The 14,411-nt window shown below is 37.7% G+C and overlaps 1 protein-coding gene across 1 annotated transcript in view; it reads left to right on the top strand.

Moving 5' to 3' along the window:
• Window positions 1–14,411, top strand: part of LOC128734139 (vacuole membrane protein 1) — a 118,192-nt gene that overhangs the window by 49,268 nt on the left and 54,513 nt on the right. The window contains exons 2-3 of the mRNA XM_053828175.1: window positions 5,128–5,342; window positions 5,396–5,677. Coding sequence (XP_053684150.1) covers window positions 5,152–5,342; window positions 5,396–5,677 — 473 coding nt within the window. The 5' untranslated portion in view covers window positions 5,128–5,151. The remainder of the gene's footprint in view (window positions 1–5,127; window positions 5,343–5,395; window positions 5,678–14,411) is intronic.

The raw sequence follows: 14,411 nt of genomic DNA, 5'->3' as shown, positions 1-14,411 counted from the left end.
CAGTCACAATTGACACAAACTCGTATGTCGGATGAGAATGAATCAAATCCGTACTTACATGTTCAATGCATCAGATACGATCTCATTGCTTACATATACGATGACTTCAGTTCAAGATGTGCAAAAATATCATTGAGGTACTGATATGCCAGTAGCTTAAAGGTAATGAACAAATACTGCGGTACGGGTGGTTCTTGGTTCTAAACCAGGTGAGTGCAGCTTGTTTTAAATGATATAGACAAAAAAGTTAAATATTGTGACAGGTCGAAAATATCTGAAAGCTCATGAAAAAAAACGAAAGGGTGACGTAGGACTGTATAAGATCATTAGATCAAAGCCTAATGTACCATGACCGCACATAATTGCGATCAGCTCCTAATTCCGATCACTCAACCTAAATGGTAAATTTTTAGAAAATTGAGCCAAAATCTGTAGTAAATGAGCACGCTTAGTTATTGTGCTATGTGTTTATGTGTCAGTTGTTGAAAAATGACTGCCTTTGGGGCACCATGCACTTCAAAATAAATTAAATTCGACAGGCCATCAAAATGTGTTTTCTTACCCGAAGTGCTAAGCGCTCGATCAAATTTGCTAAGATGATAGCAGCGTGAAAACATATTACTTTCTTCGGTGTTCTATATGATAACAAATAGATACAAGCATATGTAACCGTTCTATATCAAATTTGGCTGAAAAAATGTTGAATTTGCGGAATTTATTCCATTAAAGTGATTGATCGGAATTATGAACATAATTTTTTTCTGCTTCTAATTCCGATCACTATATCAAAGTTATAAACTGGCAAAATGCAAGCTATAGAAGTTGCTATTTGGAGTTTAGGATTAATTGCAACATGATAACATGGTAGGATTATCGAAATTTTTTGACGTAGAGCTACGTCTTACAGCAGGTACAGCAGCTACGTCAACCAATATTTGGAGTCAAGCCACCGTCACGAAAGAATGAAAGATTTTGAACGCTAATAGCTCTTCCAATTTAAAACGGATTTTGACCATAAACGATGCAGCAATTGTATGGCTTTCTTGAAAAGATTGTTTGCCAATCGCTAAATAGTGAAAAGTAACGAAAGATTTCAAGCTAAAAATTTCCCATACATTTTCCGTATGATAGTCTTGTTTCCCAGGCACGGACGACCATACACACCAAGCTTGTGGCTGCTGCTGATTAGCATAAGCAAGCATAAGCATAGGATTCCGCCCGTGTGTTGCTATTCCGTTATTGACCAGGGGCGATGAAAATTGCAAAATGATGGCTGGAAAAAGCATGCTTAGGACAGCGCACTTTTACTTATTGTGCAACCTTATCAGATCTCTGCGTGCTGATCAATACCGACGCCGGCCCCGTCCCAATGCGGTTCCTGGTGGGATGGGAAGAAATGTTAGTCCAATACTTGTTGCTAATACAGACCAGGTAATCCTCTGCATCTTCACAAGCATCAAGCTTGTGTCTGCTGCTGATTCAAGACAAAGAAGCAAAATAATCTTGCGTGTTTTTTGCTTACTGCAGAGCACAGTATAGCCTAGGTGCTACATTCCGATTTGGAATTTTGACCTTCTGTTTTTAGACGACCAACTTCGCAGCCCAAGAATTTATCTCGTTCTGATACTTATAAATCGCTTTGTTACAATTTGGTTATACAGCAAGACAGAATACTGATTTTTGTTACTCATATGGATATAAACTAGATCAAATTATATCATAATTTGATATATTTGTGATATACCTTGAGCAAATTTTGTTACAATTTTAGTTATTTTAACTGCTAACGAGACCAAGTTTATAACCAAACGCAAAGGAGACTTTGTTATAAAATACTTATTATCTAGAACTCATCTTGTTATAAATTTGATATATTCATTTGATCGGGTTATTAGACCAGTGCCGTACCTCGAGGCCAATTGAGAGTCTCAGATGTTTTGCTTTTCTAACGCTGTAAACAAGCGACAGTGACAGCGCAGTTATGAACTATCTTATTAATGTGTGTTCTTTTAATATAACAATAACATATTATTTTGAGGACTAAAGTTTTCTCCTAGAACTTTGTTAATAGCTAGATGCGTGAGGCAAATTTCTATACTGAAATACTCCGATTTTAGCGCTGGTACAAATTTTCGTTTTTGATATCACAAAATAGCTCATCTACCATAAATACGGTACAGCAAGATAATATTATTATTATATTTTTTGTTTTTTTTCTCACTTTACGCTATTTTACGCTACACATATAAGTTTTCTTTAATATTCGAGGTTTCTTCGCGAAAACCAGCCTCACGTAGTTCTACGCCAACTACGCGGTCTTGTTTGAAACACAACCTTTCTGGTTTGATTTTTACTATTATTTATAATCAAAGCTTAATGAAAGCGTCCAATGTGGCCCAATTTTATTGTAATTGTAACAGTTGAACAAAGATAAAAGAAGAGGAAAGTTTCATAATTCGCTTGTCGATCTTTTGAGTACACAAATTTTATGAATATTAAGCTAATGACAATAATGATCATTAACGCAAGCAGAAGATGACTGGTAGGGGGATTGTCGTCAAACTACATAAATGCAATACATTTCAGATCCATTTGGTACGAGTTGACAACAGTTTTATACTTTAACAGCTCATCATGACGCGATCGGAATTAGATACACCTGTGATCGGAATTAGAATCACCCCTTATAATTGATGATCGGAATTAGGTGCACTGATACATCATACTTTGATGCATTTTTTTAACTTTTGGTAAATAATTTAGGTATTTTAGTATTTTTCCATGAAACATAATTGAAAATACTTGCTAAAGACACATACCGTGTAAATAAATATCAAAGCTATATTTTTCAGTAGAGATTCAAAGATGAATCATGCCTTAGGTGATCGGAATTAGGTGCTTTCACGGTAAACTGCATTTCTGACATATGTATGTTTATAAAAGAATCTGTGAGTGCCATTGTTTAAGAGAATGTTTAAAAGAGAAGAGCGAAATATTCAGATTCAATTGTTCATTGAATGTAATGCTGGCTTTGAAAATAGCTTCATAACGTAGCACTATCTGTTTTGATATTGGAAGGTGCAGTGCGCGTCGTCGACATTGCTGTTCATGCGTATACGTATGTAGGGGGCAGAGAAAGCAATCAGTAGATAACTTTAGTTTACATCGCATAGATCACTTCACAATGGCGAATATCGAAGCTGTTGTTGAGAATTTATTGTTGAAACACTGTGCTGTAGAAGGTACGTACCAGCTAGATAAAGCGATCGATCACAGAACGAGTACTTCAGAAGGTATAGCGACAATTTTCGGTAACATCGCGATCAAATGTTTACCACTTTTCAGGTTTGTTTTCACGCGTTAGATTAGCAACACATTTTGGCTTGACAGCATTGCCAAAAAAGAAACAAAATTTGTATTTCATTTATATGGAATCCCCCCTTCTTAAAGAAGGCAGGGGTCCTAATTCACCATAGAAAAAAATCCTGCATACAAAAACTCCAACATGCCGAATTTGGTTCCATTTGCTTGGTTAGTTCTTGAGTTATAATGAAATTTGTATTTTATTTGTATGCGAGCACCCCTCCTAAAGAGGGGAGGAGTTCTAAATCATCATTGAAAAAATTCTTGCCTCCAAAAACCACCACATGCCAAAGCTGGTTCCATTTGCTTGATTAGTTCTCGCAGTATGAGGAAATTTGTATTTAATTTGTATGGGAGCTCCCTCGATTACAGGGAGGAGGGGTCATAATTCGCAATACAAAAAATTCCTGCCTCCTAACCCCTAAATTTGGTTCCAATTGTTTGATTAGTTCTTGAGTTATGAGGATATTTGTATTTCATGTGTATGGGAGCACCCCCTCATAAAAAGGAAATGGGTCCTAATTCATCACAGAAAAGATTCTTCCAAATTTAGTTCCATTAGATTGATTAGTTCTCGAGTTATGAGAAAATTTGTATCTCAGTTGTATGGAAGCGCCCCCCTCTTAAAAGGCGGAGGGTCATAATTCCCTTTCTAAAGAGGGTCTCAATTCACTATAGAAAAAAATCCTGCCTCCAAAGACACCCGCATGGCAAATTTGATTCCATTTGCTCGATTAGTTCCTAATTCCTAATTCCTAAAAAAAAATCCTAATTCCTAACATGCAACACACATACAACTTTCGTAATAATTTACATTTATTATGGGACAAGGTCTCATGTTACAAGGTCAGGTAGCTGGGAACCAGCAGTACCGCGTGCTTCTATAGCTTAGCTACTCAATAGAGTATTACCGGATATGGCCGCGTGGAGGTGCTAGGTAGAAGTTTGGATTGGCAAGAGCTATACTGCCAGTGGAAGCATAACTGTCCCATGTTACATTTTGTCATTTTTGACATTCTGTTGTCTAACGTTATAATTATACATATATATATTTTTATAATATGAATCGAAAACATGGTGTTTATACTAGAAAAACTTGAAAAAATTTGAAGTCAATTTGTCCCACTGGGAAAATGGACGCATATTTGTCTCGCTGCATATATCTTTTCATATAAAATGGTTTCAAGTTGTATCCAACATTTAGTGAAGTTTTTCAACATTATCTCAAAGAGGGATGAATAATAACATGAAAACTAAGTAATTTTATAAAAATCAGTTTTTCAACTTTGAGTGCGATTTTCTCATTTTCGTGTTTTGTAACATGGGACATATATGCTTCCGGTGGCAGTATATAGCCTCCCAGTTGGCCTCGAGGTAAGACGCTAGTCTAATAGGCCAGTCGTCGTATGTTTGAATCTCGGCTGGGAGAGGCTGTTAAAATCAATAGGATCGTAACACTGACCCCGCACTGTACTGTATTCTAACAGATGGTTGCGAAGTCTGTCGTATAAAAACAGATCAAATTTCGATAACGGAATTAGCACCCAGGCTTTGCTTTTTGGAAAGAGCTATGTTGGTCGCTTTCTCGTTTGCTTTACTCATTTCATACCCTAGGTTTTTCAGTTCATTCAATTTATCACTTTTCATATCCATTTACTATTTCTCAAAAATTATTTAATTACTGGTGAAAATCAACTTTCATCACATTGACCTAGGTAAAATATCAGCAAAGCATGTAATGAATTTGTATTTTAATTTTTTTAGTGAACACATCCACTAAGCTGAAGTATGATAAAAATCAAAGAAGACGTGCAAAGTGAAACTAGATTCAATGGCGCTGTGTCTTCGACATCTTCGAAAAGTAGAAACCGCAAATATTCAGTGAAAGACAAAAATCTTGTGTTGTGGAGATCACCAATAAAAACATCAAAGTATGCTGGACTGGAAATAATATCTCTTATAAACTTTTACGGAAAACGGTATAATACCAATTTAAACTGTTTCATTTATTACCATGTGTGTTCGTTTGCAGGTTAATTTTCAACCGGAATTTGGTGATAGGGCTGATATTATTTTTAGTAACGCTCATAGCTATGTGCCATGTTCCGGGATATCATCAGGATTTTATTCAAATACTGAAAGTCAATGGATTTTTTATAATATATTGGGTTGGACTGGGAGTCCTTTCATCGGTTGGTCTAGGAACAGGCTTGCATACGTTCATATTATATTTAGGACCTCATATTGCCAGCGTCACCTTAGCAGCCTACGAATGTAATTCATTGGATTTTCCGGAGCCTCCTTATCCTAACGAGTAAGTATAACTATACATATTTTTATCACGTCGAACTCCGTTTAAGGGGACATAAATGACTAACAAGTTTGAAGAAAATCAGTACTTTTTACCTTTGTTATACTATAGGGTAACGGCACCAGTTTTCGCCAGGGCACCAGTTTTCGCCACCCTAGTGGATCACAGGTGTTTTATTGCTAGTTGGCGTACGATAATTGCCATAACATATTCATTGATTTAAACAAAATTATACACTTAATCAATAAAATACGATTCCAAAACCTTGATAATTGTACAACTTAAGTTATCATTATTTTCAGTTTGTGTTCTCAGATCGGGATGATTTTTTCTGCTGTACAGCTATGGATGAGAATCAATAATTGTTGGAAAAACAATATATTTTGTGGTTGTGGTTACAGTAGAAAACCTAAAATTTTTTTCTATCGTTTATTAATCTCAACGATTGTGTATAAATAAACCTTAAAATATTGCTTATTTACTGGATTTCTAGATAATTCTAGGTGGCGAAAACTGGTTCCCATTTTATGCAGGTGATCCAGTTTTCGCCATCGGCGAATTTCAATAGAGCGTTCTGAGCGCAGCACAGGCACCAGTTTTCGCCATGTTTACTTGATTGGGAATACTCCATTCTAACTACGGTGATTTAGTTCATAGAGGTTATTTTCCAAATTTAACATCCCAGATAGCTTATTTCAGAAAACCGAATTGTGTTTAACAGATATAAATTTGATGGATGGATACTAGATACATTAATTAATTTGTCGTCATTTCTTTTTTTTTTGTTTAAATTATAGTCACTTTAACCAGTTCGGGTCATTCGTAACTTCTGCGGGGTTGGGATTTGAACCCGGGTCCTCGGTGTGAGAGGCGTGAATGCTAACCAATACGCCAGGACTGACCCCAGTCCATCGTCATTTCTACCTATCTGGTAAAAACGCTGTGTGATTTGGACGATACGAAAAATAATGTTAATATGAATATTAAAAAATTAAAAAAAAAATAATATAAGCATTCATTTGAAAGTTCGAGTAGACCTGGAGGTACCACACTGATTTAACAAGCCAGTCGTTATTTGTTTGAATCTCGAATGGGCGAAACTGTAAGGGACAATATGATCCTAACAGTAACACCGAAATTGTCCTGCACTCTAATAATTTGCTTTGCTAATTTATTTGAATAATTTTTATGAAGTTTTCTCAAGAGCCTGCGCTCTTGATTAAAAAGATTAGATATAATGTATTTTAAATGTACGCAATTTATTATTGATATGACAACTCAGATTTTACCAGCATATGTAAGATAATTAGAATTAAATGGATCAGAAAACATTTTTCATTTACGTTTGTAAAAGCAGCACTACTATCATTTGCGCAAAGTCTAACGACTGTCTTGCGACTGCGTTTCAAAACCAACGTCCATTTATTATTTCCTGTTTTCTACCATGTTCATAAAATGTGGCGATGCTACTGATGAGAATCTGTTCTATAGATTCTTGCTTGTAATTACTGCATCAAGTAAATTTGAATGCAACACTATTTTTTGAAATTCTGCATATTATTATATTCGTAGCGTACCGTCATATTCACAAACATGAAACATGAAAACCATTCGTTTTACAAAGGCAGTTCAGTGAACCTGTCAATTCTTTTAAAACTGACAAAATTTATTATCAAGAAACTAGTGAATGTCAAATAATTGTTAGCCAATAGACTTTCTACATTAAAATTTGAAAGTTTCATTTATCCATGGGCGTAAATTTGGCCGAATGTACGTTAGTAATTTCCCCAGGCAGTGTCTGTTGCCCTTGATTCATGCACCTCTGCTACTCTTCGCTTTCAACTTTTACTCCGCCAAATGTCGTCCGCAATGGAGCGTACCCTACTGTATTACCTGACTCATAACGCACCCATATTTCCGAAATTCTAGAATCTCTCATGCTTTTATTTTTGGAATAAACATGTAATTTCTTATGTTATATAGTAGATATTTGTATGCCCTATTCGAATTTATGATCAATTAAACGAAAAACCACAAAGTTTGTGAGTTACGAAGCCCTCCCCCGTATATAACGTATATTCGTTATGAGTCAAATAACACAGTAGTAGTCATTTCTGGTTGCCGCAACCTATTTATGATTGAAATTAGTCATTAATCGGTTACCACAACTAGTTTGTAACAACTGTGCTACTAGGGTAGGTTTTCCGTGAGGATAGTCTACCAGTCTAATAGGGGGTTTAAACATTGTCAGGTACGTACAGCAGCTTATGCCCCTTAATTTCAGCGTTTTGCGAAAGGCAAAGTAGGCGCGATATCCTGCTTGAATACGCCGCTGGGTCTCCTTATTTGTGACTTAAAGATAGAGATACATTCTTATGCAAAAGAACTCAATAATGCTATTTTTGTCGAGTTACGTATAAATTGAGCAAGCAAGTTCATAAATAAGAAATAAATGTAGAGTCTAGAAAAAATTCTATTGGTCAGCAGGTTGCATTTGTCGAGGTATATTCTCTGGTTTTTCCTAAATATTTAAAAGATATCGGAAACTACTTTAAAAAAATGATTTCTTCGGCTTCTGATCGTTTTTAAGTATGAAAATTCATTTGAATTTATATATTTTGAACTGGAACAGATGATCAGTCGCAGTCGACTGATGAAAAGTAACCATTTCCGTGAATTAGTTCCTAAAACATTGCCAATACTGTCTATGGCCATTTTGGAGGTTTTACGGATATCAAAACCATAGAATATAACACCCATATTGATATGATTTCGAATATATCCTAAAATGAGCACTTCCGCCGGGGTACTCTGAATCTGCTACAAAGTTGCCATAGAAAGCCGTGAACCTTGAATAGCTTTCAATGTCAATAAATTATAAAATATTGAAGTTTGACACCAATGCTGATACGATTTCGGTCATGTGCCAAATTAGAGATAGACGCTACTGATACTGATTTCAAGTAAATTGCCATGTCTCGTTTATTTCTCAACGGATTTCCATTTTATTTTCTTCATTCAACTGAAAATTGATACAAGTTTTTGATACATAAATTGAAATGAATTTCCAGACTAGAACATGCCACAAACGATGCTTCTAGGGGTGGCGAAAACTGGAGCCGGGGGTGGCGAAAACTGGAGCCCGGGGGTGGCGAATAGAGATGCCAATACCGGGCGGTATTTCGAAAACCGGTTTTTCGGTATTGACAAATTCAATACCGGTAAAACCGGTAAAAGTGAACACATGAAAAATTAATTTAAAAAATTCAAAAATTGTATGATTTCAATAATTTAATTTCTTTTGATATAACTAGTTGACAAGTTTATTCAAAAAAAAATATCTGCTACCGCAAAGAGTTTTGTTTATCATGTCATCACTTAAACAAGAACAAATTTTACTGAATAAGCTTCCGGATTCAAAGAATCTTCAATCGGCGTCCATCGGAAAAGACGTACAGACCGAGCGTTAAATTATCTATATGGTAGGAAACCCGTGTTCAAGAACTTTTAAACCGATTAGGACATTTAAGTTAAACTAATATTGAAAGTCCAGTTGATTTGGTTCCTCTGTCTGTTTGGCTTCTGAATTTATTACATTAACTTTGATGTTAGTAAAGCATCACAGAACTTCGCTTACCTTATCAAAATATGCTTGATGTCTTGATAAATACTGCAGCCATTTGTTATTAAATCACTAAGGGTGCAGTTAATTATAAAACGAATAAAGTTAAATATACGAACTCTTCGTGAAATTCGACCAATACAGTGAATAGAACAGTAGTTGTGCGATAGATGAAGTGTGTTCGGAGAGCAGCTCTAGAGTCGTAGAGTCAGTTTAGTAGAGTTTGCAATTTTTCCGGTACAGCAGCCAAAATTTTTCATGAATTTCTCATCGGTTAAATTAAGCGCATGCTTGCTTTTAAGATCGGTCAAAGACGTGTGAACTGTAGATTAGAGCTCGTAGAATTGGCGTAGCACTGCTATTCCAATTTGTACTAGTAATCGAAGAAATTCCTCTTCCGAGGTGTGTTTAGTCAAGCAAAATAACTTCCTTCTGATTTTTTCTCGCAAAAAACAAAAAACACATATCTTCAACTTCGTAGTCGTCGATTGTCGCACAATATTCTTAATTTTCAAAAATTGCATTTTCGTCAAATTGGGTACCATAGGTATTCCGAGGTTTCTCCTATGGAAGAATTAAATATAAATCTTAAAACTGAATTCTCCCTATATGCTCAAAATTTTTAACAGCAATGTAGGTTTCTGCAGTTGTTATTTGAAAATTGATCATGTAAAAAAACAAATACCGAAAATACCGGTTTTTGGTTGTGAGAAAACCGGTATTTCGGTAGTGGAAAATAGCACGGTAATACCGGTAAAACCGGTTTCGGTAATACCGGTATAGCATCCCTAGTGGCGAAAACTGGATCTTGGGGGGTCGAAAACTGGTGCTTGAACAGGTATCACAAATTTTACATTTACAATTATATTTTCAAACATTTAGTCTTAATTTTTGTCCCACAACATAAGAAAAATGTTTCTGCTTCTTGTATGCTTAAAACTGCTCATCTGTATGCAACTATATGGCAGTAAATCTCGGTTTTCCAATTTTATGCCGATAAAAGTGGCGAAAACTGGTGTCGTTACCCTGTAACAAAGGTTTAGAAATTGGTCGAAAAACACGAAATTGATCCAATCCGCATATACTAATCGATAGGGTTCCACGAACTGAGCAATGTGCGTGTGTGTGTGAGTGTGCGTGTGTGTGCGTGTGTGTGTGTGTGTGTGTGTGTGTGTGTGTGTGTGTGTGTGTGTGTTCTCTATCGCCTGTTACTCGGAGATGGCTGAATCGATTCGACCGCTAATACTTTTGTTTGAAAGGTATTATTGCCTAGTATATCACTATTAAATTGTTTCGTGGTCTGACGTTTCGTTTAAAAGTTATAAGCACAAATGTGAAAACTGCGTGACACGGTTTTCTTCGGAGCCGCGCAACCAATTTTAACGATCTTAGTACCAAACGAAAGCTCTTACTATTACTAAACATTTTGCTAAGTTTTATTGAAAACGGCCAAGCAGTTTAAAAGTTAGCCTTGAAAAACCTGTTTTGACTAGGTACAAATAAACGCCTGTTTCTCAGAGATGGCCAAACCGATTTATGCGCTATTAGTCTCATTTGAAGTATTGTATTGCTTTTTGATTCGTTTAGTTTGAAAGTTATGAGCAATCGTGTAAAACTCATTTCTAGTGATTTTAACTAAGATAGTTTATCCAGTTTCAATTATTTTAGTATCAAACGAGAGGTTTTGACACGGCGAACATATCTGCAAAATTTCACAAGAATTAGTTTTATCAGTCAAAAGATATTTAAAAATGATTGATGAAATTCATTCATTATTGATATGAATCAGCGGGACCAAACCTCAAAAACGCGATAATTTACTCTAGCGCAAAAATGTGTAATTTTTCAACGGGTGCTTCTTTAGAGCAGTTTATTAATAAAATATAGCACATTTTCTTATACTATTAGGGTGACCGTGCATCCCCTAATAGGGTGATACAACATTTTGTTTCGATTTCGATTTTGTGTGTCGATTTCTTGCATTTCCATGAGCATTTCCAGCTCAAAACGCTAAAAAACCCCTTTTAACTCGAATCTTTTAAATTGGTATTGGAACGTGAAAATGTGAAAATAGTTTTTTCTAAGCCTCATATGCCCATATTTATCTATAAGCCAAAGAAAATGAAATGACTTGACAAAACGAATCTTTCCTTTTAAAAAGGCGGTACGACCATTAATCGTGGGGAGGACCAATCAGCACCAAATTTATAATTTTTGCTTGCTGACCTAAAACAAACAATCTGACAAAATTAAGTTCAAATCCGTGAAGGGCAATTACACGATTATCGGATACTTTTCATGAATTTACCTTAATAAATAATTAATTAAATTGCTACGGTTGCTACGGTTGGATCAGTTATGGTGGTTCAGGAACCTCCGTACAATGTTGCAGGTACCCAGAACCACCGTTTTCTGGATTATTTGTAGTTCGGTGCGCAGCTCCAACTCTTCTAAGGAGCGCAGTAGAGTATAGGGAACTAGTCCAGTAGCAGAGATTACTACTGGAACTATTCATACTTCCTCAAGGTGCCACATTTGCCGTAACTCCTCGACCAAATCATGGTATTTCGTGATTTTGGTCGAGAAAGTTGATTGCACATTGTGGTCTAGCGGTACAGCAATATCGATGAGAGTGACCCGCTTCATCCTTTTGTTGTAGACCACAATGTCAGGGCTATTGGCACGTATGAGGACATCCGTGATGATCTCGCGATCCCAGTACAGCTTTACACAGTCATTTTCCAGGACTGGGTGGGGCAGGTATTCGTAGTAGGGTACGTAGCAGTTTACCAAGTGCTTCAAAGCAAGCTGTTGGTGCACAATCTTGGCAACCGTATTGTGGCGATTGAGGTAGGCTGTTTCTGCTAACGCTTGGCAGCCTGCAATAACATGCTCAATCGACTCCCCTACTACATTGCACTTACGGCAACGATCCTCTATGTTTTCGTGCAATATGTACCTGCGGTAGTTATTTGTTGCAATAACCCGGTCCTGGATGGCTACCATGAATCCTTCTGTCCCCGAAAAGAGATCACCTCGCACCAACCACGTATTTGATGCTGCTTTGTCTATGTGTGATTGTTCTAACTGATGGGGGTGCGTCCCATGCAGCTCTTTTTGCTTCCACGTTGCGATCCTTTCCTCGTCGGTTTTAAGAACGCAGTTCAGCTGATAGTCATGCTGCGCCAGGTGCAGAGCGCTGAACCCGTGGTCTGCCTCGCAAACAATGCGGTAGATTTCATGTCGGTTCTGGCTTTCTACGAAATATCTCCGCAACTGTTGGATTTGTGAGGCACAAAGTGCCTGGATATCAATCATACCTATTCCTCCTTCACTACGTGGTAAGGTGATTCTTTCGGTGGCCGATTTTGGGTGGTGGGAACGGTGTTTTGTCAGCGATACTCTTAATGCTCGTTCGATCGCTTCCAAATCCGTTTTGGTCCATTTGACCACCCCGAAGCTGTATGTCAACAGCGGCACGGCAAACGTGTTTATGGCCTTGATCTTGTTGCTTGCCGAGAGAAAACTCTTCATTATACGGTTGATACGATGCAAGAAATTTTCCTGCAGTTCTTTCTTGATCATCGTGTGGTGAATACCTTTTAGTTGCAGGAATCCCCGGTATTTGTACGATTCACCTTCAACCATACTCCGAATCTCTTCTTTAGGGTTGACGCGGAAACTTTCGGCGTCCATAACTTTACCCCGGTGAATATTGACGAGTCGACATTTGTCGATGCCCAACTCCATCCGGATATCGTTGCTGAACGTCGAAACCACTTGCAACAATTGATGCAGTTGATCCTTCGTTTCCGCAAACAGCTTCAAATCGTCCATATAGAAGGTGTGGGTAATTTTTGTTCTCGTTGTCCCACTCTTCAACTTGTAGCCATAACTGGTTCGGTTAAGTGTTCTGTTAAGGGGGTTCATCGCAAGGCAGAACCATAGAGGACTAAAGGTGTCACCTTGGAAGATCCCCCTTCTTATGCTAAGAGTTCTGGACCGTAACACTGTTGCTCCGTCGATGTGTTCCACATGTGTTCCACATTCTCATTGCATGCTTCATTAGCTTGATGACGCCATCGTCTATTTTATACAATTCCAGTACCTTAATGAGATACGTGTGTGGTACGGAGTCGTATGCTTTTTTATAGTCGATGTACGCCATACCAAGGTTTCGTTTGTTTTGGCTTGCCTGACCAACAATAACTGCATCGATGATGACTTGGTCTTTGCAGCCTTGTGTGTTTTTTCGGCAGCCTTTCTGTTCTTCTGTCATCACTCCGTTGGCATCACAATGGTCCTGCACTTTACTACTAATTACCGACGATAGCACTTTGTACAGACTTGACAAGCATGTTATTGGTCTGTATTTGGCTGGGTCAGCTGTGTTTCGGTCCTTCGGTAGAAGGTAGGTTACCCCCTTAGTGATGAATTCTGGGAGTGTTCGGGGGTCTCTTAAGACCATATTGAAGCATTCCGCTAACCGTCCGTGAATTGTAGAGAACTTTTTATACCAGAAATTGTGGACAAAGTCTGGTCCAGGTGCGGCCCAATTCCTAGTATACCGTGTAGCCTCACGAATATCCTGGGCGGTCAATATTACAGCGGCCATGCTATCAATTTCATCACTATTTTCCTCCTCTTCTACCAACCACATCCCATCATTGTTGTGTTGAGCGGAGTTCTCCCATAAATTGGCCCAGAATTGTGTAACTTGGCCAATCTCCGGACGTCCTTCGCTGTAGTTGGGTTTCTCTTTTCTGATGTGGTTATAGAACTCCCTTTCGTTAGTGTTGAACATTCGGTTTTGTTCTTTCCGTTTCGAGCATACAACATAACGTCGCATCCGCTTTGCAAGAGCACTTAACCGCAGTACATGGGTGTCGAGGATCTCCGTGACGTTTAGTTCACTGAGATTTTGGAGCTCTGAGGGTTGAACAATTTCCATTACTTGACGAACCAGCCTTCTCGATCGATTTCCCCTTGTATACTGTGGTAATCGACCGATTTTTACCCGCAAAGATGCAATTCTTGATTGCAATCGTCGCATCCAAGCTGGCTTCTGTTTACTGGGACGTGCACGACTTTCACCAATGTCTTGGGGATAAGTCC

This window comes from Sabethes cyaneus, chromosome 2 (genome assembly GCF_943734655.1).
Source record: "Sabethes cyaneus chromosome 2, idSabCyanKW18_F2, whole genome shotgun sequence".
Taxonomy (NCBI): Eukaryota; Metazoa; Arthropoda; class Insecta; order Diptera; family Culicidae; genus Sabethes; species Sabethes cyaneus.
This window is presented reverse-complemented; position numbering and strand designations above follow the sequence as displayed.